General features: G+C 47.2%; 1 protein-coding gene across 2 annotated transcripts; it reads right to left on the minus strand.

The window, feature by feature from the left end:
- Window positions 1–825: 825 nt before the first annotated feature.
- On the minus strand, window positions 826–27,015 carry PMS2 (PMS1 homolog 2, mismatch repair system component). 2 transcript variants are annotated; one of them, XM_026516281.4, is made up of 15 exons: window positions 26,827–27,015; window positions 24,772–24,911; window positions 24,057–24,143; window positions 23,767–23,869; window positions 22,840–23,023; window positions 20,229–20,396; window positions 19,573–19,670; window positions 17,635–17,734; window positions 16,296–16,380; window positions 14,669–14,824; window positions 11,898–12,783; window positions 6,740–6,907; window positions 4,274–4,374; window positions 3,896–4,065; window positions 826–1,335 (listed from the first exon to the last, which is right to left on the minus strand). In XM_026516281.4, exons 1-15 carry the CDS (start codon window positions 26,946–26,948, stop codon window positions 1,192–1,194), a joined length of 2,712 nt encoding a protein of 903 aa, XP_026372066.3. In that variant the 5' UTR covers window positions 26,949–27,015; the 3' UTR covers window positions 826–1,191. The 2 variants fall into 2 exon arrangements, with proteins under 2 accessions (XP_026372066.3, XP_057171493.1); XM_057315510.1 differs by lacking the exons at window positions 23,767–23,869; window positions 24,772–24,911; window positions 26,827–27,015 and having other exon boundaries at window positions 24,057–24,144.
- Window positions 27,016–27,091: the final 76 nt, after the last annotated feature.

Genomic DNA, 27,091 nt, shown 5'->3' on the forward strand with positions numbered 1-27,091 from the left:
CCGGGATCACGCCCTGAGCCAAAGGCAGACGCCCAACGACTGCGCCACCCAGGCGCCCCAGGTTCTCCAACTTTTAAGTCATCAGCTGGATTGGGCGGGGTAATCTACCCAGCCAACCCGGGAGCCTTGCCCCATTCATGACCCCTCCCACAACCGCATCTTCAGAGCCCCCTCTGGCCATTTAGGTCACGTATTTGAGGGTTCTCAGATTAGGACACAGCAGTCTTGGCAGTCGGGATGTGGGGGGTGCCTACCAAACCCCAATGTGCAGTTCCTGCAATGATCAAATGAGCCGCAGCAGGGCACAGCTGCATAGTGTTTGACACATGACAATGATTACGTGATTGTCTCACGACATCTGAAGAATTCTAAGTTTGCAAACAGAAGCTGGGAGGGTGGGTGAGCACGGGGCGGGTGCTTCACACTGGTCACTCTACACCAACAGCCATCTGGGTCCAGAGGGCACTCTGACCTCCGTCTCTGGCCGGGTTCAAACGGGACGAGAGTCCATGAAAAACTATTTGACAACAGAGTTTCTGCTCTCTCCAGTACCACTCAGGGCAAGTAAGGAGAACATCCTGCAATTCACAGCCCAAGGAAACAAAACCGCAGCAGTAAGGTTACAGAAAAATCAACCTTTTTTTCCCCTCGCCTGCGACAGTGCTTTGCCACCCGGGCTGCACCAGGGACCATTTAAAAATAGTGACCCCAGGCCCCACCTGGGCCATTTTCTTTCAGCTGGGCAGGGAATCCCCCTTGGGTTTTGTTTTTATTCCTTTTTTCTTTTTTTTAATCTAATATGTGTTAGGATTGAGAACCACTAACTCAAAAGGACCATGATTTTATAAAATCAAACCATTATGAATGTAATCATATTACGGGCCGAAAGCCGCGGCTAAAATAGCTCAGGCCGCAGCAGCAGAGGCCTGAGGGACCTGCCAGGCGTTCTTCCTGTTTCTGTGACGTGCTCTCCCTTGTACACGTGCACACATTCAAGTGCAGAACAAAAAAACGTGGCAAGCGATGCTCCATGTGGTCTGAAAAGGTTCTCGAGATCACGTCGAAGGATCTGGTCATTTTTTTTAAAACGCCAGGTTCGTTTGCAAACAAGAAGCGGCTAGTTAAAACCCTGCTTTTGGGAACAGAAAAATCTGCAATAAAATGTATAGTTCTATAAAAGGAGCAGCGCGGTCAGCTTTGAGAAATGACATCCAGGTTGGCCATGTGTCGCATGGTCGGCCTTCCGTGGGGACAGTTCCAGGGATGGTCCATCTCGCCCATGTGGGTGACGAGCTTCTTCATCTCGCTCGTGTTAAGAGCAGTTCCAATCATCACCTGAAGAGGAGACACAGTGGGTGAAAGTTTTACTGGTCTTGGTCAAAACAGCAACTCTTCAGTAGTATTTTCTTCTGAAACAGAGACGGACAAGATTACAACTCAAAAACAACGTTCCCCGAAAAATCTTCTTGGAGGAGCCCTACCTACTCTCTCCTGTCTGAGGCCCCCCCCTTCGGGAAATCCAGCGCCTCATGGCTCCCGCACAGCAGCACACCGCTGCCAGGGACGCTGACCAAACCTGTCCAGGATCCGACCAGTCTCGGCGACTCCATCACCGCCTCCGTGCAGCTGCCCTGACCTGTCACCCGGGCAGGCCTCCCTGTGGCCCCCTTCTGGCTGCTCTGCACTCAGCAGCCAGCAACTCCTTTTATTTATTTTTTTGTTTTATTTTTAAGATTTTATTTATTTATTTGAGAGACAGCGAGACAAAGAGAGAGAGAGAGAAAGCGCACACACACACAAGCAGGGAGAGCAGCAGGGAGCCACACATGGGGCTCGACTCTAGGACCCCGGGATCATGACCGGAGCTGAAGGCAGACGCTCAACTGACTGAGCCACCCCAGTGCCCCTATCTTTAAAAAAAAAAAAAAAGGCATGTCAGATCACCTACATGGCTCACCTTCTCAGCTCTTCCCTCTCACCTGGATAAAAGCCCACACGCATCACCTGATTTGGCCCTCACTGGCCTTAGTGCCTGCACCTGCAAGCGCTCATTCCTCCCTGCCCCCACTCCAGCAGGCCAGCTCTTACAGATGGACTATGCAAGCACCTGCCCCAGGACCTTGGCACTGGCTATGCCCTCTGCCCAGGAGACTCCGTCCCCAGATACTTGCATGTCTCACTGCCCCTTCCTTCAGGCTTCTGTCCCTGCCTCCTCTCAGGAGCACTCCCTGCCTGTCCCTCTGTGGCCCTCACCCTGCTTTTCTCCAGAGCATGTATCTCTATGTGACACATACATGGCGATGAGCAAACACGGAGTCCACAGCAAACACGGAGAAACTGAGCCCCTGAGAAACAAAGAGAGATGGTGGGAGGCGACAAGCCTGAGCCTATGCGTCTCCTTCCTTCTTCCACGGGCCACACACAGCGCCAGAGGCAAGACATGCAGCAGACAAGTTCGCAGAGAAATAAGGCAAGTATCACCCAGGGGGCCGTGCCCCAGAGCCTGGGAGAGGCTACTTCAGAGGGGTGCCAGGGGGAGCCCAAGGACCGGAGGGAGCCAGGTCCGTGAAGGAGGGATGTGAGGCGGGAGGAGGGCTGGAGCAGCCGCAGACCTGGAAGGTGGCCCGTGTGGCCAGAGCTGAGTGAGCAGACAGGGCTGCAGGGCCAGCAGGGAGGAGCACGGCCCCTCGGGGTGCGGCAGAGGGGAGCCCACAACGCTGAGCACATGGACGGAGGAAGAGCCGCAGCACCATGGGCCTGCCAGGGGGCAGAAGGTCGGGGTGCAGCCTGTGGCCCCAGAGAGCTCTGAGTCACGTCGAGACGGGATTCCAAAATGAACGCCTGGTATGAGCACAGGCTGGTCCGCGCTGCCTCCCACTCACCCCGGGACCGGGGAACGGTATTAGGTCTTCATCAAGCAAAGCCGCGTGGCTGGAAGTCAGCCCCGGCCCGCTCTCTGCTCTAAGCACCCCTCCCTGGAGTAACGTCATCCAATCGCAAGGCTGTTTTCTCTCCGACATTTCCCCGAGCTCTGCATCACTCATCTGACCGGTTCAGACACCTCCACTTACAGCCTGACGGGGCCTCAGAGCCCAAGTCTGCAACAGCTCTTAGGCCACCCGCCCCCCAAACGTGAGGAAGCTGCTGCACTCGCACCCCGGCCCCGCTCTGGTCACACGGGCAGCCTCAGGCTTGGTTCACACACCCCACCCCCTGCACTTGCTGTTTCTTCTGTTCGGAGAGCTCTTCCCCACGGGGCTCTGTCCCTTCCAGGCGTCAGCTCAGATAACCCCTCCTAAGACAGCCCTTCCCTGCCGTCACCTCGACTGCTTGCCCGGGTTGTCGTGGCCACTCCCCAGCCCCACGCTGTTCTAACTTCTTTCCTGAACCTATTGGACGGGGCACACAGCCGGGGCTCAGGGAGGGTTGGATGAAGGGAGGGCATCCCGGCCGCTCCCAGGGGCCAGGTGATCCAGAGGCACCTGCTTTACTTTGACATCAGGCCTGATCACCCCCCCCCCCCCGGGGCAGCCTGAGCGGCGGCCGTGGAACCGGGCGCCCAGTGAGGTGCCCGCTCGAGGGAGGCCTTGCCTTTAGGGCCGGCAGCAGGAAGGCTCACCTGCCCGAGCTACTCCCCGCCCACAGACAAACCGGGCCTGGGCAGCTCCCCGACCCGGGATCCGCGAACGCGCTAACAGAGCGTGCTGCTTGTAATGACGGGTCAGAGGTCAGAGCGAAGCCGTGATCGGCTCACGGGGTACACGTGCTTACAGACGCACGTGGCTGTGTTATATGTGACGACCCAGGGCAGTCCCAGCCACCGTCAACAACACGGCCTCCCCCACAAGCCCGAGCAGGGCCTGCAGGTGCCGGCGGACGAGCGCTCCTGACTCACAGACTTCCGACAGGCTCTGGAGGCAAACATCTGCCTGACTCGGGAAGGCCGGCACATAACCCCAGGACTGTCGCTCAGCATAAAGATCAGTTCGTCGATGTCCTGGGGTCCGAAGGTCCAGTTTTTACTAGTTGGCAAGGAAATCAATTTAGCTCTTTCGGTGACTGGAGCTAAAAGAAGAAAATTCAGAGAAGACTGTTATTTGGAGAGCACGTTTCACTCCAGGGCTACCTGTGATGACGAACGCTGCAAGAGAGGAAAGCAGCAAAATGCTTTTGGGGGAACCGTGCCCATCTCTGATGAAATACACGGATCCACAGAACCTCAAAGACTGTTCCCGGTGCTGACAGAATGCACCTCGTAGTCCTAATAACTCACCCCCTTCGTCGATAATAAAATCAAAGCCGTTCTTTCTGAATATTTCCAGGTTTTCTATTAGAACAGCTTCATTGACAGCCGTTAAGTTGAGAGTCTGGGGTCTGAAAGAACAGAGAGAGGAGATTCAAACCCAATCTCGAAGTCAAACCTTTAGCTATAAAGCAGTAGAGAAACTAAACCAGTCCGTGCTTCTCTGAATTCCTTTCAAAAAGCAACGCGACACTCTGAGCTATGTGCCTTTCCTATCACGTAACTGCCTGAGAATTCCCCTTTAATCTTCTTTTATTAAAGTTAAAACGACCACAAAAGCAGCTGGCTTTCCTCAGTCTGTCAGCCCACCCCCCCGACCCTGGGCTTCTCTGACTCCACTCTCAAAGATAATGGGAGAACATGAAGATGGCATTTTTCCTCCCCGTGCTGCATTACAGGCCTCTGAAAGCAGAATAAAGAGCATTTGTTTGCTATCCTGCCCCTTCCGCGCCTGCAATACTCCTGTCTCCGTCTGTCCGCCAGGCAAGCCACCCACCTGTCCTCCTGGATTCCCCGCGTGCTTAATGAGACAGACTGATAAGGGCAGGAGATAGGATGGCCCGGTCTCCGCGCCCACGGAGTAAGAGACCAGTGGGGAAGAATGCCATTGATCAAGCAGTCAAACAAACTATAATTACAAAGCATGCTGCCAGTCAAGAGGAAGAGACACCCAGTCCACAAGAGCACAGAGCAAGTACGACCGATCTGGAGACAGGGTCAGGGAAGGTGTCTCTGAGGAAGAGGCCTCTGAGAGGAGATGGGGGAGGGGCAGGGGTGATGGCAATTATCAAGTAATGGATGGAGGGGTGAGTGCAGGGACAAGCATTCTAGGCAGGGACAAGTCTGTGCAAAGGCCCGAGGATGGACCACTGATGTTCCCAGAGCCACACACAAAGACCCACTTTGTTCTTCTTAATGGCCACGTGGGAATTCATCAGGCCTGCCAAGGTTTTGAAAAAGAAAGATGGCCAGTGGGGCTCGAGCATGGAGAACGAGGAGGTGAGGGCGTCGGGAGGGCCAGACCACACGGGGCCCCACAGGAAAGGATGGACCTATGTTCTTTATCCTTGAAATATGGCCCAGCCTGTGATTACCTGAGCCAACCTGAAATGTCACGAACAAGATGTTATTTATGTAAAATGGCTGAAAAATAAGACCTCTGTGAAAAAGGCAGGAATAATCCAGTATGATAAAGTAAGTTTTTTTTTTAAGATTTTATTCATTCATTCATTCATTCATTCATTTAGAGAGCATGAGTGGGGGGAGGGACAGAGGGAGAGAATCTTCAAGCAGATTCCCTGCTGAGCGTGCCGCCCGACGCTGCGCTGGATCTTACAACCCTGAGATCACGATCCAACCCCAAACCAAGAGTCAGACGCCCATCGGACTGTGCCACCCAGGCGCCCTGATAAAGTAGCCTACTGAACGTCTTTGGTGTTACCATTTACACCTGCTGAAAATAAACAGAATTCATCCACTGCACAGGAAACAGAGAACTCCGTAAACTCAGCGTATTTTCCCCGCTGCCTGACTGTTGTAGTTGAACATTTCTTCTTGCTGGGATCTACCCCCGTTGGGATCTGAGTGTGTTTCTCTACGTCGTTGAATTTCCCAAATGAAAATCCAGGACCTCTTCTTCTAACTTGGCTTAAGAAAGGACTCCTGGTTTACTTGATATCCCCTCCCACCACCTTGTAAAGCGGGCAGTTTGGCAAAGGGAAGAGAAACACCACAGTCCGCAGTGACAAATCACTGGACATGAGCTCGTCTAGCTGGGGACGGACACACAGGCGATGCCGCCTTTCTGAACGCACGCACCCTGTGTGCTAGAAACGGACACACGATATACCATAAACTGCCCTTCATCAGGATGATTTTCTGGCCAACCAGGAAAGGTAAAAGGCTTGATACTTAACACATAACGGGGCGCGTGGGTGGCTCAGTCGGTTAAGCGTCTGCCTTCGGCTCAGGTCATGAGCCCAGGGTCCTGGGATTCTGAGTCCTGTGTGGGGCTGCCTGCTCAGCGGGGAGCCTGCTTCTCCCTCTGCCCCTCCCCCACTCACATGCACTCTCTTTCTCAAATCAATAAATAAAATCTTAAAAAAAAAAAAAGAACACATTAGCTCTATGAACTTGGGAAAGCTCCCTAACCGCTGTGTCTGTGAGACGCCGTGTGAACCCCTGTGAAGCGTTGACGGGAACAGCAGCCACCTCGTAGGTCTGGGAGCAGTCAATGAGTTAGTGCGTGTAAATGCGTGTCAGCTGTGCCTGGCACCTAACAAGCACTCGGTACACAGCAGCTATGACTATTATTACAAATCTGCCATAGTGATGCTTGTGGCTGAAAAACAGGGAAACACACACATATAAGCTCGTAGGTCTTCCACTTTGGGGTAAAGACAACACTGGGAGTTCTGAACAGCAAAACGAGCTTACGCTATGAGCCTCTGGCCCTGGAGGGCAGTGTGCTGCTGCAGCATCTCGAAGTTGTACTTCTCGTCCGTAGCGTGCTGGTCCACTATGAAGATGTCTGCGTTCAGTTTGGTGATTATAAATCCCAAGTTAAACTGACCAATGATCTCCATTTCCGCGAACATCGTTTTACTGCGTGGAGAAAATGTTCGTTATGAGTCATTATAATTTTAAAAGATTACTTTTCATAGACTGTAATACAAAACAATACAAAAACATAAAATAGAGGACATCCCTAATAATTCCACTGTCTTTAAGATTTTATTTATTTACTTGAGAGCGAGCGAGCGCGCGCATGAGCAGGGGGAGGGGCGGACGGAGAGGGAGAAGCAGACCAGACTCCCCTGTTGACCAGGGAGCCTGATGCGGGGCTCGATCCCAGGACCCCAGGATCATGACCTCAGGGAAAGACAGACCCTTAACAGACTAAGCCACCCATGCGCCCCTAATAATTCCACCCTCGAAAGATACCATTAGCTGTTCATTCATCCAGCTCCCCAGAGACTGGAGCTCTGTTACTGTTACTACTGTACGTCCTCCCAGACCTTTGTCTACACATTGTTTGAAACAAACGAGAACGGAATCCTAATTCTTCACGCTGTTCTACGCCCATCACTTCACAATGCATCTCAGGCGCCATCTCAGACCCAAACGTACAGCTCTCCTTCACTCTTTTCAGTCGAGTATGGGAACTCACTGTGTGGATGGACCATAACTTGTCTGACAAATTCTCTACTAATGGACATTTCGGCTGTTTCCATTTCGAGTAATACAAAACGCACTGCAGCGAGCCTTCATGGACATAAATCCGCACCGTTCTGGGGGTATTTCTGTGCGATAAATCCCTAGCTGTGGACGTACTTTTTTTTTTTTACTTCGATAGAGCTACAGAAGTTTGCACTCCCACAACAGTGTGTAAGACTACCTTTTTACCCATCCTGGGTATCCATCCTTTTGATACCTGCCAAGCTCACCCATGGCTCCTTTGGTGGGTGGCTTCGAAGTCTAACTCCGTGAGTGACTACGTGCGTCAGTGCAGACGGGAGACAGCACCACTGATCTTCCCGCGAGACCCTGACATTGCCATTCTCCACCCCACACAACTCAGGAGGATCGCCCCTGTGGCCGCAGGACATGAGACACTGTCAGACCTGCCACGGAAGTACTGTGGTTCTCAGACGGCACCTGGAGCGGAGACGGGAGACGGTCCCCTCTTTCTGTAAGCGCTCCGGCGCAGCGAGGAAGGTCCCTCCCACAGCACAGCAGCCACCTGGGCTCCTGATCAGGTGGGTGCTTCACCGGTCAACCACGGGTGAGAGTCTTAACAGTGATGCCTCCGTGCACCATGGATTACTAACCTCCCATTTCCTGTTGGCAAGGAGCTGAGCACGGAGCTCAGGTCCAAGGTCAGGATCAAACCAATCCCCAAATCCTGTCTTTGAGGGTGTGTCTCCTGGGACCATTCCTGGTAGTAATTCCATGTCAGAGTCCAATCAAGACACAAAAACCACACCCGTGATTTGAACAGGGAAAATTCGTAATAGTACTGGCAACTAGTATAAGGTGATTAATACCTAGCTAAGAACCACAGGAGTAGCAAATGTAGGATGCAGCTGCGACCTCTAAGGATTCGGGAGTGCGTCCAAGAAGGAACTCCTGGAAGAGCGCTGCCCCCTCCCCGGCTGAGCTTCAGACTTGCAGCCCACTGGATAAAAACAAGTCTGTCAAGTTGTCTGGAACAACAGAGTGAGCACTGCTGGGCCTGCTGCTGGCGGCTGCCTTGCAGGAGGAAAAGACAAGGGCCGCCAAGAAGCAAGGAGAGAAGCCGGGCTCGAGCGCTGTCTTGCGGTGTCCCTCCAGCGCCCCCTACTGACAAAGTCTGGCAGGGCCCCAGGAGAAACGCTTCCATGGTCCAGCCTCCAGTGTTGCAAAGTGGGGCAAAGTACAGTGGATTCCAGCTGAGAGGCAACACACACGTAAGAGGCACGAAGGCCAACTCCCTGGCTCTGATTCTGTGCTCTGGCTCCCCAGGTAGATTCCCCACAGGAAGAAGCTGTACCAGCCCGAAGACTCAGGCATTCTGTTTTTGCGGGTGTCTCTCCCACCATGAACTAAAACATAGCAAAACCTTATAACTTGATATAATTAGTTTTAACTCAAAATATAAACACAACCAAAGTACCTTCAATTACAGCCTAATCTTTCACTCTGAATGTGTCTCAGGAAAAAGTCATCGGCAGAACCACAACTCGGAACCAAGAGCCGATCCAGCAGCCGTGCACTGAAGGCCAGAAGCCAATGCGGGGCCCACTGTGGATCAGGGTTCTCAAAGTGACCAACTGGGGTACTTGTCAAAAATGCAGACGCCTGGGCCCCACATCAACAATCTACCGGCTCTACTAAGCAGGATCTCCTGAGGCTGGCTTCCTCAGCGATTGTCACGTGTACCCAAATTCCAGAACCATGACGACAGGTGATCGATGAATATCTGTTGATTTAAAATCACTACTTTTAGGGACGCCTGGGTGGCTCAGTTGGTTAAGCATCCGTCTTTGGCTCAGGTCATGATCTCAGGGTCCTGGGATCAAGCTCTGCATTGGGGACCCCAGTTGGCAGGCAGTCTGCTTGTCCCTCCCCCTCTCCCCCTGCTCATGTTCTTTTAAAAAATTACTATTTTTAAAAATTACAGTTGATGTCACTCACTGAGTAGACTAAAAGAATTCAAAGGGAAAATATAATTAGTTTTCATTTTGGGCACCTTACAGGTCTTTCCCTATCAAGCGTGTGTTCCATGATCGTGCGTGAGCGAGGATCCTGGCTCATCACTGCATCCCTCAGAGTTCACAGGCCCCAGATGCCACCCAAAGAGGTTCACCCCCATTAATCACACACACTTTAAAGGACTATTTTCTGAAAACATTTTCAATGTAAGCTAGGCACTGTGGATATCAAGGGAATTATATAATAGAATGCTTGCTGTTGAAGAATTGATTGTCAAAATTAGGCAAAGCTTAGTGGTCCAGATAAAAGTGCCACAAAATCTCAATGCACCATGTGCAAGACACAGCACATCTCAGGACCTGCTCGGACAAAACATATACAACATTTAAAAAGATAAAAGTTACGGGCCGCCTGGGTGGCACAGCGGTTAAACGTCTGCCTTCGGCTCAGGGCGTGATCCCGGTGTTATGGGATCGAGCCCCACATCAGGCTCCTCCGCTATGAGCCTGCTTCTTCCTCTCCCGCTCCCCCTCCTTGTGTTCCCTCTCTCACTGGCTGTCTCTATCTCTGTCGAATAAATAAATAAAATCTTTAAAAAAAAAAAAAAAAGATAAAAGTTAGGGGCGCCTGGGTGGCATAGCGGTTAAACGTCTGCCTTCGGCTCAGGGCGTGATCCCGGTGTTATGGGATCGAGCCCCACATCAGGCTCCTCCGCTATGAGCCTGCTTCTTCCTCTCCCGCTCCCCCTCCTTGTGTTCCCTCTCTCACTGGCTGTCTCTATCTCTGTCGAATAAATAAATAAAATCTTTAAAAAAAAAAAAAAAAGATAAAAGTTAGGGGCGCCTGGGTGGCATAGCGGTTAAGCGTCTGCCTTCGGCTCAGGGCGTGATCCCAGCGTTGTGGGATCGAGCCCCACATCAGGCTCCTCCACTATGAGCCTGCTTCTTCCTCTCCCACTCCCCCTGCTTGTGTTCCCTCTCTAGCTGGCTGTCTCTATCCTGTCGAATAAATAAATAAAATCTTTAAAAAAATAAAAAAATTTAAAAAATAAAAAGATAAAAGTTAAATACTTCACGAGGACTCATCATTTTTAGAAGTCACAACGTCGTACCTGATTATTCTCAACGAAGTGGTGGTGACCAGTGTTTTCTATTAACAGTTTTCTTTAAATTAACTCCCTTTATTACTTAGCCTTACCCTATGCAGTCTTCTGGAAATCACAAGTTTGATAATGCATTATACTTTCCACTAATAAATCAATAATGGGGGACGCCTGGGTGGCTCAGTCGGTTAAGCGTCTGCCTTCAGCTCAGTTCGTGATCCTGGAGTCCTGGGATCGAGCCCCACATCAGGCTCTCTACTCAGCGGGGAGCCTGCTTCTCCCTCTCCCTTGGTCTGCCACTTCCCCTGCTTGTGCTTTCTCACTCGCTCTCCCTCTGACAAATAAATAAAATCTTTAAAAAATAATAAAAGATAAATAAATTTAAAAAATAAAATCAAAATCAAAATAAATAAACGAATGGGAAATAGCAATGTCTCCAAAAACCACCAAGAATTCAGTGCAGGGGGGGCGCCTGGGTGGCACAGTCGTTAAGCATCTGCCTTCGGCTCAGGGCGTGATCCCGGCGTTCTGGGATCGAGCCCCACATCAGGCTTCTCCACTAGGAGCCTGCTTCTTCCTCTCCCACTCCCCCTGCTTGTGTTCCCTCTCTCACTGGCTGTCTCTCTCTGTCAAATAAATAAATAAAATGTTTAAAAAAAAATGAAATAAAAAAATAAAATAAAAGGCTCCTGTCAAATATTAAAAAAAAAAAAAAAGAATTCAGTGCAGGGAGGAGTCACTGTGAGCTGAAACCTTCACGAAGAGGAAGGGGGTCAGGGTCAAGGAGGCACTGATTAATTTGGACTGATGGAAAGGATATGCTAAGAAAATCTAAGGAAACAATTCTTGAAAGGTTTCACGGAGAAAGAGCTCTTTGAAGAAAATTAATTTGCCGCACATGAGAGGCCACGAAAATAAAGCGGTGCATGGAAAAAGCATCACCAAGGACACACCAGTGAGGCTAATTAATGACCAATCTGTGGATGGAGACCCCAGAATCAGAATCTTCGAGAAGGAGCACTGAGAAGGCAGAGAGGAAGGAGGCCGGGAAAGGAAGAGAGAGGAGCTCGGACAGGTCTGACGTCGGGATGCGCCGGGTCTGTGGTGCGGGGAAGGCCCCCAGGTAGGTCTGTCTGTCCGGCAGCCGGAGGACCAGACCCTGGAGCCGAGGCAGGGCCACACCTGTGCCCTGAGCCAGGAGAGGAGAGGCGGGCAGAGCAGAAGACACCCAGGGGAGCGAAAGCAGGGCCTGGAAGCCTCACGGACACGAGCACAAATACCCCTAAGGAAGAACTTTACCTTATCTGCTTTCTGAGTTCATCCTCTGCGGCCTGGCTTTCTCCGGGGCAAATCTTGGCCCTGAACTTCCTACAGTGCTGTTTGCCTTCTCTCTGCTGTTCTTGCTGCTGCAACTGCTTTATTCGTTTAGCTAAAGAGCGCATAGAAAAGGCGAGGGGCACTACTTTCTTACTGATTTTAACAGCCACGTCGACCTGAGATGCTGACGAGGTCCGAGTCTTCACCGACCCTTGGCGGGCGTCGGAACTGAAAGGGACTCCACCTTTTTTAAAACGCTTTGTGTTTGAGGAGGACACGTCGGTGGGCTGCGGCAAGACTCTACCTGTCCGACTGCCATCCTCTTGGTCGAAATGGCCTTCAGGGTCCGCAGAGCGACGGTCAGTCTCAGGTGACTTCTCCCGAGATGCCACGCTTCCTTGTGAAAACCTGTCTTCAGGGCAGCGTGTGGCACAGTCCGTGCTGGCGTGACCGCCTGCCCCAGGGGTGACAAACCCTTCCTCCGGGCCAGCTGACGGGCGGCTGTGCCCCGAGTCCTGCTCCGTGTCCCCTCTGTCCCTGAGGTCACAGGGGCCCTTCTCTGAACGCATCACCTCCTCCCGGGGGCTGCGCGAGTCCGTGCCAGGGATGGGCCTCCGGGCGCAGAGAGAGTCTGAAACGCCGGGAAGCTGCTCGTGTCTCGTCTGTCTTGGGGAAACCCGCCTCGGGGCAGGGGTCTTCGGGCCCTGAGGCCTGTTCTCCACTGTGTGCCGAAGAGAAAAGGTCTCTCTCAGTCTGGAAATGGTCACTGCCCTCTTCTCTTCTCCTCCGGTCCTTAACGAAGCAGGACTATCCCGCTTTTCTGGCTGAGGCTTGTCCGATTCCGCCGAATGCGTTTGTATTAAGTGACCTGAGCAGACAGGAACAGAGAAGAGCATCAGGGGCTGCACGGAAATGGAACCAGAGGCTATCTCCGCTTGCACAGGCCCTTCGCAAAAGCAGGAATCCAACGGCCGCTCAAACATCCGAAAACGGCCCCACGTTCATCGTAAAGGGCACACGGACGACAACCACGGCGGGATGCCAGCGTATCCTCACGGGCGCGGGTACGGATTTAAGACCCGACAAAAGTTCACGAGGGCGAGGATCAAAAGGAATGTTTACATACTGCTGGGGGTAGCGCAATCGACACCCCAATCCCGGAAACGACCCAACTGTCCACAAGCGAACCGTGGCATTTAAATACAAGGGACTGCTGCACAGCGAAGAGAGGGAACGCGTCAGTTGCCCCATGCGACATGCATGAGTCCCACGAGATATCAAGAGAAAGAAACAAATCCCAGAAAAGTCCGTGCACTGGGTGGCTTCAAATTAAAAGCAGGTAAAAACGAACCTGTGGCATCAGAAGTCAGGAAAATGGTCACCACCAGGGGGGCGGTGTAAGTAAAGGAGTCCCAGGGTGGTTTACGGGGGCTATTTCTTGACCTCGGGGCTGTGTTTCTGTATTCAGTCAAATGGCTGAAAGGGGACACTGGTTCAACTGTGCTTCGGGATGCCCCGATATTCTGAGCCGGGTCTCCTTACAGGGTAGCCCATGGCCAAGTGACTATGAGCGGGCTCAGAGATGCCACCCTGGCCCGTTTCGCAACTGACCATCCTCCGCCCCTTCCCCGCGTACACCCACATCCGTGGCACCCCACACTGAGAGTAAGCAGGGCCACCGGCGACCAAATCAAAGCTCCGCCACTCTACTGTCCACGTTTCTGTGCTCTGGCCCCACCCCTCCCTCGGGAGCTTCACTTCCACCTCATTCCCGGATTATCAACAGGAGAGCCGGCCTGCTATCTTCCAAATCGGCCTTTCACCACCCCTGGGGTGCTAGGGAATGCGAGGACAGAGCTGCTCTGTATCCGTGCCCCCCCCAAGGCCCTGACTTACAGCAACTCCCCTACCTTCCATTTACAAAGCCTCATCCGAAACCGTTTCCTCTCACCGGGAACAACACTCGTCTGTCACCTTAGCTGTCCACCAAACCCTAGTTTCAGCTCCCTCGGAGCTCTGGTCTTCCCCCACTCAGAGGACACAATAAGGGGCACCCACCACCTCCATCCCCACACACACAGACCTGGAGACTGGGCCAGGCTGGCCTACAGAAGACAGGATGCACCCCAAGGAGCAGAGCTGGCCATCAGGGGAGGTGATGGCCAAGTCTTCCCTCTGCCAAGGAGGGTGGCTGGGGCTCCGTCCCCCTCCCAGATGTGCTGCCTGCACATGGTTTGGATAAAAAAGAATCGAACCGCTTAAACAGACGGCTGCTCGTGTATGACCAGGCAGTAAAATAACAACTGTCATTATCACAGATGCTGGATCGGCTGGGTGGCAATGCTCATTCTCACACGGCACTCAGTGAAGAAGGCACGGGGGTGACATGTGGGGAAAAAGGCAGAGCGAGGGCTCCAGAAATGCCCCACTCCAGCAAAGAAATCAGAAAATGGGCAAAAGTGGTCACAATCGGCTTTTTCGGACTCTGGAAATGAACAGAAGGCTTGAAGTGTTTGTTAAAGAGAAACGGCTGAGTGAGACCACATCCCGGGATGTGCCACACGTGCCTGCCCTTTCTGTCGTCGATCAGATTTCCTCACGGCCGCAGCTGTGCACTGGCGAGTGTGAGGCATCCTCTGTCTAGGAGAGATTTTGCTCCATGTCAGAAAAAACTATCCCCCAGAAAAGAGTAAGGAAAAGCATCGTAAAGCTGTGAGCTTCAGAAGCTGTCCGCACACCCGTGTTTCTCTCACCTTCCATACCCAACAGCGGCTGCTGAGAGACACTGAGCTTGTTGACGTCGCTGTCAAACATTCCCACCAAAGACGTCTTTAAAACTGCCAACAGAAGCTTCTCCTCTTGTAGTAAAATTTGCCTTTTATCTGGAGTGACGTTGATATCAACACATTCTAAGGGAAAAAAAAAAAAGATACTTCTTGTGTTTAAAATCACCTTTAACAAGAGAAATTTCCCCATCTACTATTTTTTTCACTTGCAGTTACTGAAAGTACTATTTTTTAAGAGATTTTATTTATTTATTTGAGAGAGAGAGAGAGAATGAGCAGAGGGAGAGGGAGAAGCAGGCTCCCCGCTGAGCAAGGACCACCCCGCCCCAACGTGGGGCTCAATCCCAGGACCCCAGGATCATGACCGGGGCTACCCAGGCGCCCCCTGAAAGTACTATTAAAAACATTGCAATGTCCAGATTAATATTCATAAACTATAAAATTAACTTTCAAATAAACAAGAAAAAGATGAATCATTTATTAAACGGATGGAACATGCAAGTATTTGAATGGGTGATTTGCAAAAAAAAAAAAAGCAAATAAACACATGAAAACATACAATAAAAAACTACAAGCTAGAATGAGGTCCTTCTATCACCCACTGAGTTTGGTTAAAATGATACCACCCAGTGCACTGCTGGTAGATGTGTGAATTAGTACAGCACGATCACGGTCACGACGGTAATTCTAGCTCTAGAAACGTATCTTCAGGAAATGACCAAAGTCACAAACAACAATTTAATTATAAGGGTAGTATTTAAATTTCTAAAAACTGAAGACAGCTTAAATAAGGCTAAAAATTAGTAAGTTTAAGATACTGGGCGCCTTGGTGGCTCAGTCGGTTAAGCATCCCACTCCTGGAGTCTGCTCAGGTCACAATCTCAGGGTCATGGGATCAAGCCCCATGTCAAGCTCTGCGCTTAGCAGGGAGTCTGCTTGGATAGTCTCTCCTTCTGCCCCTTATCTCCCCTGCTTGCGCACATGTGTGCGCTCTCTCTCTCAAATAAATAAATCTTTAAAAAAAAAAGTTTTAAGATACATCAATACATTTGAATATAATGAATGCAGCTACTAAAATCATGTTTCTGAATAATTTTTAATGACATGGAAGAAAGAAAACATTCATGTCTAAGGATAAAGAACTTGATAGAAATTTACTCAAAATAATTTTCTCCCTGCAAAGGATATGAGGTATATATGTTAATTATCTATTTTTTTAAGGCGTGCACATATTCTAAGTGCCTAGAAAAAATACTAGGTAACAATAAACCAGAATTTTCCCAATCGGAAGAAAAATATGCATTATTTTTAAAATCAGGGAGAACATTTAGTCTGCCTTCTCTCTTGGGTGCTAGGAAAAAGTCACATTTTTCTGATAATACAATTAACCTGGTCTCAGGCAGAAAGCAGGAAAGCCTCTATAAAAAATAAGTCTATAAAATTAAAAGTCTGTAATGGAAAAAAAAAAAGAAAAATACAGTGCCAGTAAGTATTGCTATAAAAGTCTCTTTCTGGTCATATCAGGGCTTTATAATTTCATTTTGTTCTTTTCGGGGTAAGTCACCAATGTGACAGAGAGCTCAGGGGAACTTACCTGAATCAACAGAAATGTTAAGAACAACAAATGGATACTGATGTCGATTATACATGTGATAGACCTCGTTCACGAGTCTGGAAACCTACATACAAAGCAAAGATTAAAAAAGAATGTGTGTTCCCCAACATGCTGTTCTAACTAGAGGGACGCATTTTAGCAGCTTTATCGAGGCAGAGTGGACCTGCAATAAACTACACATACTCAAAGTATACAGTCTGATAAGTTTCCAGTCAAGGTCAGTAAGATTACCATCAAGATCATTAATCTATCCATTGCCCAAAAAAGTTTCCTTGTGCCCTTCCAAGGGATATTTTTAATCATCAACCCCTAACCCTGAATCTTTTTCCAATCCAAAGATGCTTTTGAAGAAATATCAAAAGACACAGGTGCGGCCTATTTATCTACCAGTTGTGTTATTTTGGCTCCGGTGTCATTAACATGCTGCAGGTGCAATTTAAATGCTCATTAAACACATGCTAATGTACAGAAACGTATTTACATGACTTTATAATGCGATTATTAAACACGATCAGAGACAAACTAGAAAATCACACCATCTACATACAATCCGGGGGGAAATGCAGAGGTTGAACCACATCTGAGAGAAATCATTTTAAAGTATCACTGGAAATCAGAGCCTGTGACTAGGGTACAATGTTGCTAAAGATGCAAAATGAAAACTGAACCCCAGGGGCGCCTGGGAGGCTCAGTCAGTGAAGAATCTGCCTTCGGCTCAAGTCATGACCTCAGGGTCCTCGGATCGAGCCCCGAATCAGGCTCCCTGCTTTACCCTCTGCCTCTGCCACTCTCCCTGCTTGTGCTCTCTCTCTCTCTCTCTCTCCCCCTCTCTGACAAATGAATAAGTAAAATCTTAAAAAAAAAAAAATGAAAAAACAGAACCACTAAAACCCAGGTAACCCTATGAGGATGACCAGCTTCAGTTTGAAGCAGAAGGTATCTGGGCCCTCATTTTCCTGGAAAATGGACAGAAGAGGAGAAAATACGAAGTCTGTACAAGTGTGTTAGTCTACACGAAAAGTCCACACGGCAGTCAATGTTCTGAGATGATTTACTTTCTACAAATAGTGGTAATTTCTTTGGTAATAAATATGTGGGTTATCAACATGTGTATCCACGTTTACACATGCATAATTGAAACAGCCGTATGGCAGACTTCTTTAAAAGGCTGAAATAAGATAATTTAAAGCCGTGTTTCTGAGTCAAAGTCCTACGTTCCATGTAAATTGCCTGTGTCAGGAGACCTTACTAGATAATAAATAAAATTAAAAGTTAAAGACAAAAAGAAAAAACTAATACAAAAAAGATCTTTAAATACCTTTGCTGGGTCACAAGGCCGCCCATTGATGAAGAAAAACTGTCTGTCTGCTGAACTTCTTCCAACACCGTGAGCGCAGTGAGAGATGAAGCCTGAGATGCTGTTCAATGTTCATACGGTAAGGGCAGGATTCCAGAATGAAAAGGGTTAGTAACACACCAGAGGGTACGTTCTTAGAGTAAAATCAAAATAAAAATAGAATACCTGGTGACATGTTAGTATTAACGTTTCAGTTAATGCGTATCTGTGTTTCATTCTGATAAATCATAAAAAGAACACAGTACTTCTGGAATGTTCTACAGCTCCTGCGGTCAACAAATCCACCACGGGCAATGCAGTGGGTTCAAAACGGATTTGCTTCAGCTCTCCTCTCACACTTGCCCTATTAAATTCTTGGCCTAAACTCAAGGAGTGAGTTTCACCTCAGACTCACATTCTGGAACCTTCCAGCTGATCCCAGTGACTGTCCAGGTAATCGAACTACTTATATTCACGATTTCTGCCCACATTCCCTGCCCTTTTAAAATCTGCTCTCCATCAGCAAACTCCTGTTTACTAAAATGTTGTGAAAGTGCTCACTCTACCTGTGAACTATCTCAGGGATATGCGTACTTCCATAAAGAACAATATGTCCACATGAAGAAATAAGTCCCCACCTTTCATTTCAAGCTTATAAGCCACAGGCAAGTGGAGGAAGAGTGAGCAACATGGGCTGTCCCAGGGCCAAACCCAAGTAGGGAAAAAGCCAATTTTTCTTACAGTAAAAATAATGATGCTGGACAAGATGCTGGGTAAGGCATGAACTAAAGGGAACAGCCTCTTATTACGCTCTGCCAAATACCAGTAAAGCAAAACATATATGTAAATTAAAAGTTATTCTAGGGGCCCCTGGGGGGCTCAGGCGGTTAAGTGTCTGCCTTCGGTCATGATTTCAGGGTCCTGGGATCGAGCCCCATGTCAGGCTCTCTGCCCAGCAGGGGGCCTGCTTCTCCCTCTCCTGCTGCTACTCCCCCTGCTTGTGCTCTCTCTCTCAAATAAATAAATAAAATCTTTTTAAAAAAAAAAAGTTATTCTAATTGGTCACTAAACAGCGGCGAATTCAATAGGTAACTCCCTAAGATGGACCAGGAACCCAGAATATTGAATGAATTAAGTAACAGAGCCCTTCACAGAAACCTTCTTTCTGGGGCGCCTGGATGGCTCAGTCAATTAAGTGTCTGCCTTTGGCTCAGGTCATGATCTCAGGGTCCGGGGATCAAGCCCCGAATCGGTCTCCCTGCTCATGGGGAGCTTGCTTCTCCCTCTCCTCCCTGCTCGTGTTCTCTCTCACTCTCTCTCTCTTCTCTCAAATAAATAAAATCTTAAAAGAGAAAGAAAGAAAGAAAGAAAGAAAGAAAGAAAGAAAGAAAGAAAGAAAGAAAGAAAGAAAGAAAATGCTCTTTCTCAGCAGTAATAATGCCTGCAATTTTATAACGAACATAAGAACGTATAAGCCTTGGGGCACCTGGCTGGCTCAGTCAGAAGAGCGTGTGACTCTCGATCTCGGGGTCGTGAGTTTGAGTCCCACGTGTGGCATAGAGTTTACTTAAAAAAATAAAAATTAAAAAAAACTAAATTTAAATTTTAAAAAATTTAAAATGGTGCCTGGGTGGCTCAGTTGGTGAAGCATCTGCCTTCGGCTCAGGTCATAATCCCAGGACCCTGGGACAGAGCCCTGCATTGGGTCCCCTGTTCCTGGGGAGCTTGCTCCTCCCTCTCCCCGCTGCTCGTGCTCTCTCTTGCTGTCTCTCTCTCTCAAATAAATAAAAATCTTTAAAAAGATAAATAAAATAAGTTTAAAAATTAAAAAAAAAAGAAACCATAAGCCTTAAGATCACTATCTCTAAGAACGAAAAACTCCAGAGAAAACTGCCATTTCCCCCGCAGCAATCTGCTCACCGAAACAGGGTTTGCACGGCGTCGGCGGGGCTCAGCCCGTACTCTTCACAAACGGAGTCACTAGGGGGCAGCTGAGCAAAGGGAATGAGGCTCTGCAGCTGAAAGAAAACAAGATTCGCAGTTAATTCCTAACAAAAATAGGATGATCCTAACTTCGGAAAGGCAGATACAGAATGAGGGGTTTGTGTTTTCTTTCCCTGGTCAGGCTACAGCTGCTTTTGGCAGTAAGAATAACCGTGATGTTTTTATTAGAAAGATGGACCGCCTGACGTACTTACCCACAACCAACACATTGCCCACAACATATTTTTTCAGACAGACAGTAAAAGGAGTGTTTTCTTCTCTGGAAGAATAAAATAACACAGTCTTTCAGCTCTTGACGTTAATTTTTGTGATTAGTGCCTAATTCAAAAATCAATTGTTGGGGGTGCCTGGCAGGTTCAGTCCGTGGAACACGCGACTCCTGATCTCGGGGTTGTAAATGTGAGCACCACGCTGGGCGTAGAGCTTACTTAAAAATAAAAATCGTTAAAAAAAAAAAAAAGGAAAGGAAATCAATCACCAGCTTTTATTCTCTATGCTTTGGAAAGGACAATGGAAACCCGCCCTAACTGCGACAGCAATAAAGTGTCTCTTAAATAACTGGTCGCCACTACCTGTTTCTGCCCAAACACCGATGCAATATTTTCCTTTATGCTGGAGCTCCCACTGGTGCATACCACCGGCTGCCGTTTGCCTTGCCCGACCTGATTGCTGCAACTGACCCGGATGCCCGCCGAAATGATACAGTACGCATGTAAGACCTGGACCATTTTGGCATACTCCTGTGTAAAAAACACAAATGCGAGACTCCGTGTTACTTTCATCCTGCAAGAATTACACGATTCAAGTTAAAGCATCCAACTCAAGGTTCTCCTATCAGTGTACAAATAAGGCAGATTATTCCTGCCAGAATGAGCCGTAAATCGTCTCCCATGTGTAACTCTGTCCGTGCTATAAAAGAGAACTCACACTTCTCTCAGGACCACCGTATCCACATCCACTGCTATGATTTTATTTGTATTTGATTCTTTGTTTTTAATTTTTAGAGAGAAAGAAAGCATGAGTGGGGAGGTGGGGGAGGGAGGAGCAGAGGGAGAGAGAGAATCTCAAAAAGACTCCCCACAGAGCCCGACACGGGGCTCGATCCCACAACCCTGAGACCATGACCTGAGCTGAAATCAAGACTCAGACACTCAACCGCCTGAACCACTCTGCACCCCTGTGCCTGCTGCTATAAAAATCAAAAGTGCATTCCCTTAGGCCTTGTGATCTCTCCTCTAGAAATTTATTCTTATAGAAAGACTGGCACAATCGAAGATAGATTACAGAAATGTTCGCTGGAACAATCGGTAATTACGAAAAATTAAAAAGGACATAAGCAACCATCAACAAGGAGCTAATTATGGGATATCCTTATCATGGCAGAATGATAAAGAATAAAGTAATGGGTGAGCCAAAAAAGATACCTACGATATATAATAGGATCCTAATTGTTAAGAAAAAAATCAAAACATAAGCATAAAGGCTCTATACATCTGTATACGTGTTTGGATACATACCAAACTCTGGGAGGTCGGCAGAGACAATATCAACTTTCTACCACATACAACTCTACATTACTTAAATGTTTCATGTTCTGTATTGCCTGATTTCATTATACTAACTAGTTAATTTATCTTGAAATTTTCTTTCAAGATTTATAACGACATGAAACTAAAAGGACTCTGGAGAGACATACACCAATCCGTCAACAATGGTCATCTCTGTCAAGTACGAGTTCTTTATTCCTACAATTTCTGAAGCACTGATTTTTTACCATGGGAGACAAAAAAAGCTTTTTTCTATACAAATTTTTTTATTTTTAAATAAAAAAGAAAGGAATGCCTGGGTGGCTGTCGATTAAGCATCTGCCTTCAGCTCAGGTCATGATCCCAGGGTCCTGGGATCGAGTTCCGCATCGGGCTCCCTGCTCAGCGGGAGCCTGCTTCTCCCTCTGCCTGCTCTCTCTGTCTCTCTGACAAATAAATAAATAAAATCTTTAAAAGATAAATAAACAAATAAGAAAAAATGTTTAAGTTTTGTCTATAGTAAATATATGTTTTTGTGAAATTTCACAGTTACAAGCAGCACAAATTGCTTTACAAGAAAGTTTTTAGCTGCGTATGTTTAAATAACTTTTTGATTATGAAAATATATACATACGAAACAGAAAAGCACAAGGAAGATAGCAAGCAGCACATATGATCGCACATCCCAGGATAACCACTGGTAACGATCACGCGTCTTCTCTTCCAGACTTCTTTCTATGCACATTTAGGCCAGTTGCTTTGTTTTTACAAAACTGTAATCATATGTAGTATAATTACATATATATACATTTATGCACAGTTTATAACTACTTTTTAAGCAGAATTAGATAACATTTAGCTACTGGATTTTCATTCCAATTCATAAAAGTTGTAATAATTCATTTTTCAGGAAACCAAGAAAAATAATCTTACAAAAAACTACATATATATAGAGAGAGGCGGAATGGCCAAGTATTTGACTTTTGTTTTTTTTTTTTAAGATTTTATTTATTTATTTGACAGAGAGAGAGAGACAGCCAGCGAGAGAGGGAACACAAGCAGGGGGAGTGGGAGAGGAAGAAGCAGGCTCCCAGCGGAGGAGGGAGCCCGATGCGGGGCTCGATCCCAGAACTCCAGGATCATGCCCTGAGCCAAAGGCAGACGCTTAACGATTGCGCCACCCAGGCGCCCCGAGTGTCCAACTCTCGATTTCGGCTCAGGTCATGATCTCAGGGTCGTGAGACTGAGCCCCACGTTAAGCTCCACGCTCAGCAATCTGCTTGAGAGTCTCTCTTTCCCTCTCCTCTGCCCCTCCCCCTGCTTGTGCACATGCTCTCTTTCTAAATAAATAAATAAATAAAATCTTTACTAAAAACTAACTACCGATAGAATAAAAAAGTTACTTCTTAAAGAGCCCATTCCCATGTTAGAACACTTAATAAATATGTTTTGATGATTTTTTTTTTCAAGGAAAAAAAGGGGGGTTAAATCAACCTCAAGTTCAGTCTTTGGTGGGAAAAGGCAAACTAAAAAAATCCAGGGAAGAGAATTCACTGAAGAGTTAACTTCAGTGTACTTTCGTGTGGGAGATCTTCTACTATACGAGTACATTCCCCGACGAAGGCTCTGGGGAGCTGGGCTTCTGGATTCACTGTACCTTCTTAATATTCCTTTGAAACTCCTTATGGCGCACGGGGAGTGTGTAAAACAGCTGCTGCACACAGACCGTCGTCCCTCTGGGTCGTGGGTGGGGGGTTCTCTGGACAATTCTCCCATTGTGATCAAACACCAGCCGAGTCCCGACCTTCGCGGACGTGTGGCAGGTGGAAATAGTCACGTCGCTGGGAGAGAAAGCAGGCGCCACGGGGTCAGAAACTCACAGGTGCTCATCACATGCTCATTTTCTTACTTCCGTTCTCTAAAACCCCTCCTGGAAAAAATGCTGATCCCTCTGAGATCATCCAAGAAAGGCTCTACGAGTGAAAAGTCATCATAGAATCTAAGGCTTTGCACCTAACAGACAGCAAGACAGAGAGTTCTGTAAAGGCTCTGTTGTGATAAAAGCTTCAAGATTTGTTTTTAGAGTTAAACTGCAAAATAAAAGATCTCAGAGCTTATATGTTAACGAATAAAGACGTACTTCTCAGTTTTAATCCTACTGTTCTAACACAATTTTTAACAAGGATCCAAAAAATATTATCGTTCCAATGGATAAATGATTATTCATATAAATTTAGCATCTGTTATATGTAATTAGAATTTTGGTTACATTTTTTCCTAAACGCTGAAATAAATTAAAACCAACATGTCTCTAACGTGCAGTCTACGTGCTATTTTGACATTGAGAAGTTACCGCTTTAACAAGGGCAACAATTTTTTTTTACAAGACTATTTACTTCGTTTCATGGCTTACATTTCAGAAGTAGTACCACTTAGATTGGCAGTAAGGTAAAACGGAATGTGGGAGTTAGAAGCTGAGGCATTCGGGATGGAAAAGTATAAGCAATGATTCTAATCCATACGTTTTCATTTTCAGAGGGATTTTTGCAAGGGATCAAGTTAGTAGACAAAAATGTCGTATCACCTCAGTGCACAAAGTGAGCTCAGAGCTTCCCCCCGAAAGCCAAAAGTTTCAACCTGGGTTAGGTCAGCAAAGTCTTGAATCTTAGAAGTGTGATGTTTCAAAGCTGAAAAGAGAGGTGCACAGTAAGACCCAAGATGTCTCAAGTGAAACACCACCGAATAGTCACAATACCTACCAAAGTAACCTGTTTCTAAAAAGTCACTTTTGTGTTTCCTAAGACAGTGTTACTCAAAGCTTTTGAAACATTTTGCCCAAATATTTTAAAACAGTATTAGAAAAATTCAACTTACTTAAGCCTTCAAAGTTTTCTTCTTCTACCCCGCATCCATTGTCTGAAACTTCAATGAGATCCACCCCATAGTCTTTAAGCCTTAGATCTGAAAAGTTTAACATATTAATTTCTCAAAGAACTGATCCATGAAATGCCTTTATACTGACTGTATTTATAACTTACCTAATGCAAAGGTGAGTCATTGCTATACTCACTTCAATGTACTATTGTCATTTGGTGTATTCCACTTTTTTTAAAGGCCTTCTTGGCAATTTATTAACCCAGATAAAATAGTTTTATTTTCTTTCCTTCCTTCCTACCTTTCTTGCAAAAGGATGATGTTTACATAGTCATTAAAGAGAAGAGGCTCTGGAATCAGACTTCCCAGAATCATATTATCCTAGCTGTAGACCCTCAAAAAAAGGAAATTCCTGGGCCTTCATTTTCTTATTTGTGAAACAGACAAAATAACGACAATTTCTGTCTCGTGCAGTTGTTCTGCAACTTAAAAATAGCCGTGTGACACATATAAGAACACAATAAAAGTTAACTGCTTTTATTATTTCTACTATCTACCTAAGTACTAGGCACCTAAGAGACACTAAATTTAAGTTTAAAAAATAAAATTTCTCACTGTACCAACATTTGATTGTCTCATTATAATCACAAATGCTTCTTGAGTAAAAGAGTATAAACTGATGGCTCCCCGTGGCTTAAAACTCTCCCAAACTTACCAATAGTAGTGGCTCCGGCATCCACACTATTTTCAACCAACTCCTTCACAGCAGTACTTAGACTCAGGACCACTTGTCCAGAACAAATCTGATGGACTGACTTCCGATCGATAGGTTTGATGGCCTTAGCAAGTTCTGTGCTAAAGACACCAGTTACAAGAAATGAACTGAGTATGCATTTATGTATTTGCATCCTGGTTTTAAGTGCAGGAAATGATTCGTCTCTGTTAATAGTTAATGTGTCTAACTCGTTCATTTATTATATTAACATATCCATCGATTATATTCACAAATATAAATGTTGTCTTCCAATTCTTACACATCTGTCAAAAAAATCTGAATAGATACTTCCAATGCAATGGATATTTAGAAATTTAATTATGCTGGGATCTACACTGAGGAGACACACATACCGCTCAACCTATGGGTCAATAATCTTTGGCCACAATGGGATCTTCTTCTGAAAAGTGAAAGCAACACTTCTCACACGATTTGAAAACCCAAGAGTATGGTGGGAAATACACAGTGTTTATGTGAAAATCTAAACCATCTTAGAAACTGGGTACCTGTTATATAACTATTTCCACGGGAGCCTTTCAATCTCCCCTCCAAATCCAGGCTGCTTTAGCGAAACAACTGCTGCTTTAGCGAAAACCCCCAAATGTCTTGCTGTACCTACTTTCAGAGTTTCACAACCAATTTGTTTCTACTTTCTCCCTGTTCCAATCCACCCTCCATGCTACCACCAGTTACTTTAGAAATCACAGATCTGGACAAATAACTTCTCTGCTTAAAAAATCTACTAGCGTAGGGGTGCCTGGCTGGATCATTTGGAGGAACATGGGACTCTTGATCTCCGGGGTCCTGGGTTTGAGCCCCATATTGGGTACAGAGATTACCAAAAAATAAAATAAAATAAAATAAAATAAAATAAAATAAAATAAAATAAAATAAACTTTAGGAAAATAAATCTACTAGTGTCCCACTGTCTGCTGTATGAAAATCGAGTCATATGAAAAAGTGGATCTCAAATCTACTTTTCTCTCATTCTCTCCAATTCCCCTATATTCTAGTCACAGCAAACTGTTTCCTGCATATCACAAGCTCTTTTAGACACTGCACCTTGTCTATACGGGTCTATCTAGACTACTGCCCTCTTTCTCCTCTGCCTGGCAAACTCCTGCTCATCCCAAGAATGTATTCCTTATGTTTACTAATTAAGCAATTTCTTGTAAGCAGCTTAATTGATAATGTGGGTTTAACAGAACCCAGGAGCTCCCTGGGAGAGAAATCTTTGGGTAGTTTCCCGCAACTGCTAACACAGACCAGACCCTCAATAAACCCATGTAAAATAAACAACAAACATCTTTACTCTTCGTTCTACCTTGCAAAAAACTTCACTCGGGTTTCTCTTAAATGCGAAAACTGCAGATGACAACACAAAACGGAAAAAGTTTCTCTGACACTTGTCTGACAACACACCATAGGCCACAAGACCACTTCCGATATTTATTTTGAGGACGGGGGATGAAACATGTAAACACGGAGAGCGAATTTGGGTTCAGGAACCTGACACTGAACGCAACAGGGCTAGCTGGAAATTCGCCCCTCCGAACTGGGTTACTGGCCAGCAATGACATACTCAAGGAGATGCAAACGTTCTGCAAGTTTGAAAACTGTGCGGCTATGCAAATTAGCATGTGCCTTGAAGCCTCCCCAAAATAACCGCAATTTTCAAAAAAAGGAAAGAGAGAAACCAGGTAGAAAGGAAAAGAATTCAGTTTTCTGGGATGCCGTGCTCCGGCTGCCAGTATACGGACGCGTCCAGGCGTCTGGGCAGAGCCTGCGGTGGGAAAGGGCCCGATCCCCCCGCCTAGCCCGACCGCAAAGCGCCCCCAAAGGGCAGCGGGTCCGGGGAGCGCCAAGGAGCCCGCTCCGGGGCCTCGGCGCGGCTTTGCCCAGCGCCGCTGTCTCCTTCCCCTCCCTTCCAGGGGTCTGGAACGCCGTGGGCCTCAAGGAGGGCGACCGCGAGGGGACACTACAGGCACCGCTCACCTCGGCCCTTCGGATCGCTCCATGGATCCAGAACCTGACCCGCCTCCGGGACTCGGGACAGTTCCCGCCTCCGCTCCCACGGAGGCTCCGCCTCCCTGCCGCCCATTGGCTGCTTCCGACATTGTGTCCCGCCCCTTCCGGATGGGGCAGCAGACGTTTCCCACACCTCCTTCTTGCCGATTGGTTGTGTAAAAAGTCGAGGTCGTGACGTCCAGAGGGCGCGGGCCAATTAGACCACACGGACTGCGCTTTCCCGAAAGGCCGC

Source organism: Ursus arctos, unplaced genomic scaffold (genome assembly GCF_023065955.2).
Source record: "Ursus arctos isolate Adak ecotype North America unplaced genomic scaffold, UrsArc2.0 scaffold_2, whole genome shotgun sequence".
NCBI lineage: Eukaryota > Metazoa > Chordata > Mammalia > Carnivora > Ursidae > Ursus > Ursus arctos.

Excerpts from the sequence above, each read along its gene's own strand:
- PMS2 (XM_026516281.4), bottom strand. The coding sequence starts at position 26,948 with ATGTCGGAAGCAGCCAATGGGCGGCAGGGAGGCGGAGCCTCCGTGGGA. Across the intron at positions 24,144-24,771 it reads TGCCGGAGCCACTACTATTG|ATCTAAGGCTTAAAGACTAT; the intron begins GTAAGTTTGGGA and ends TAAACTTTTCAG. Across the intron at positions 14,825-16,295 it reads TAACATTTCTGTTGATTCAG|AATGTGTTGATATCAACGTC; the intron begins GTAAGTTCCCCT and ends TTTTTCCCTTAG.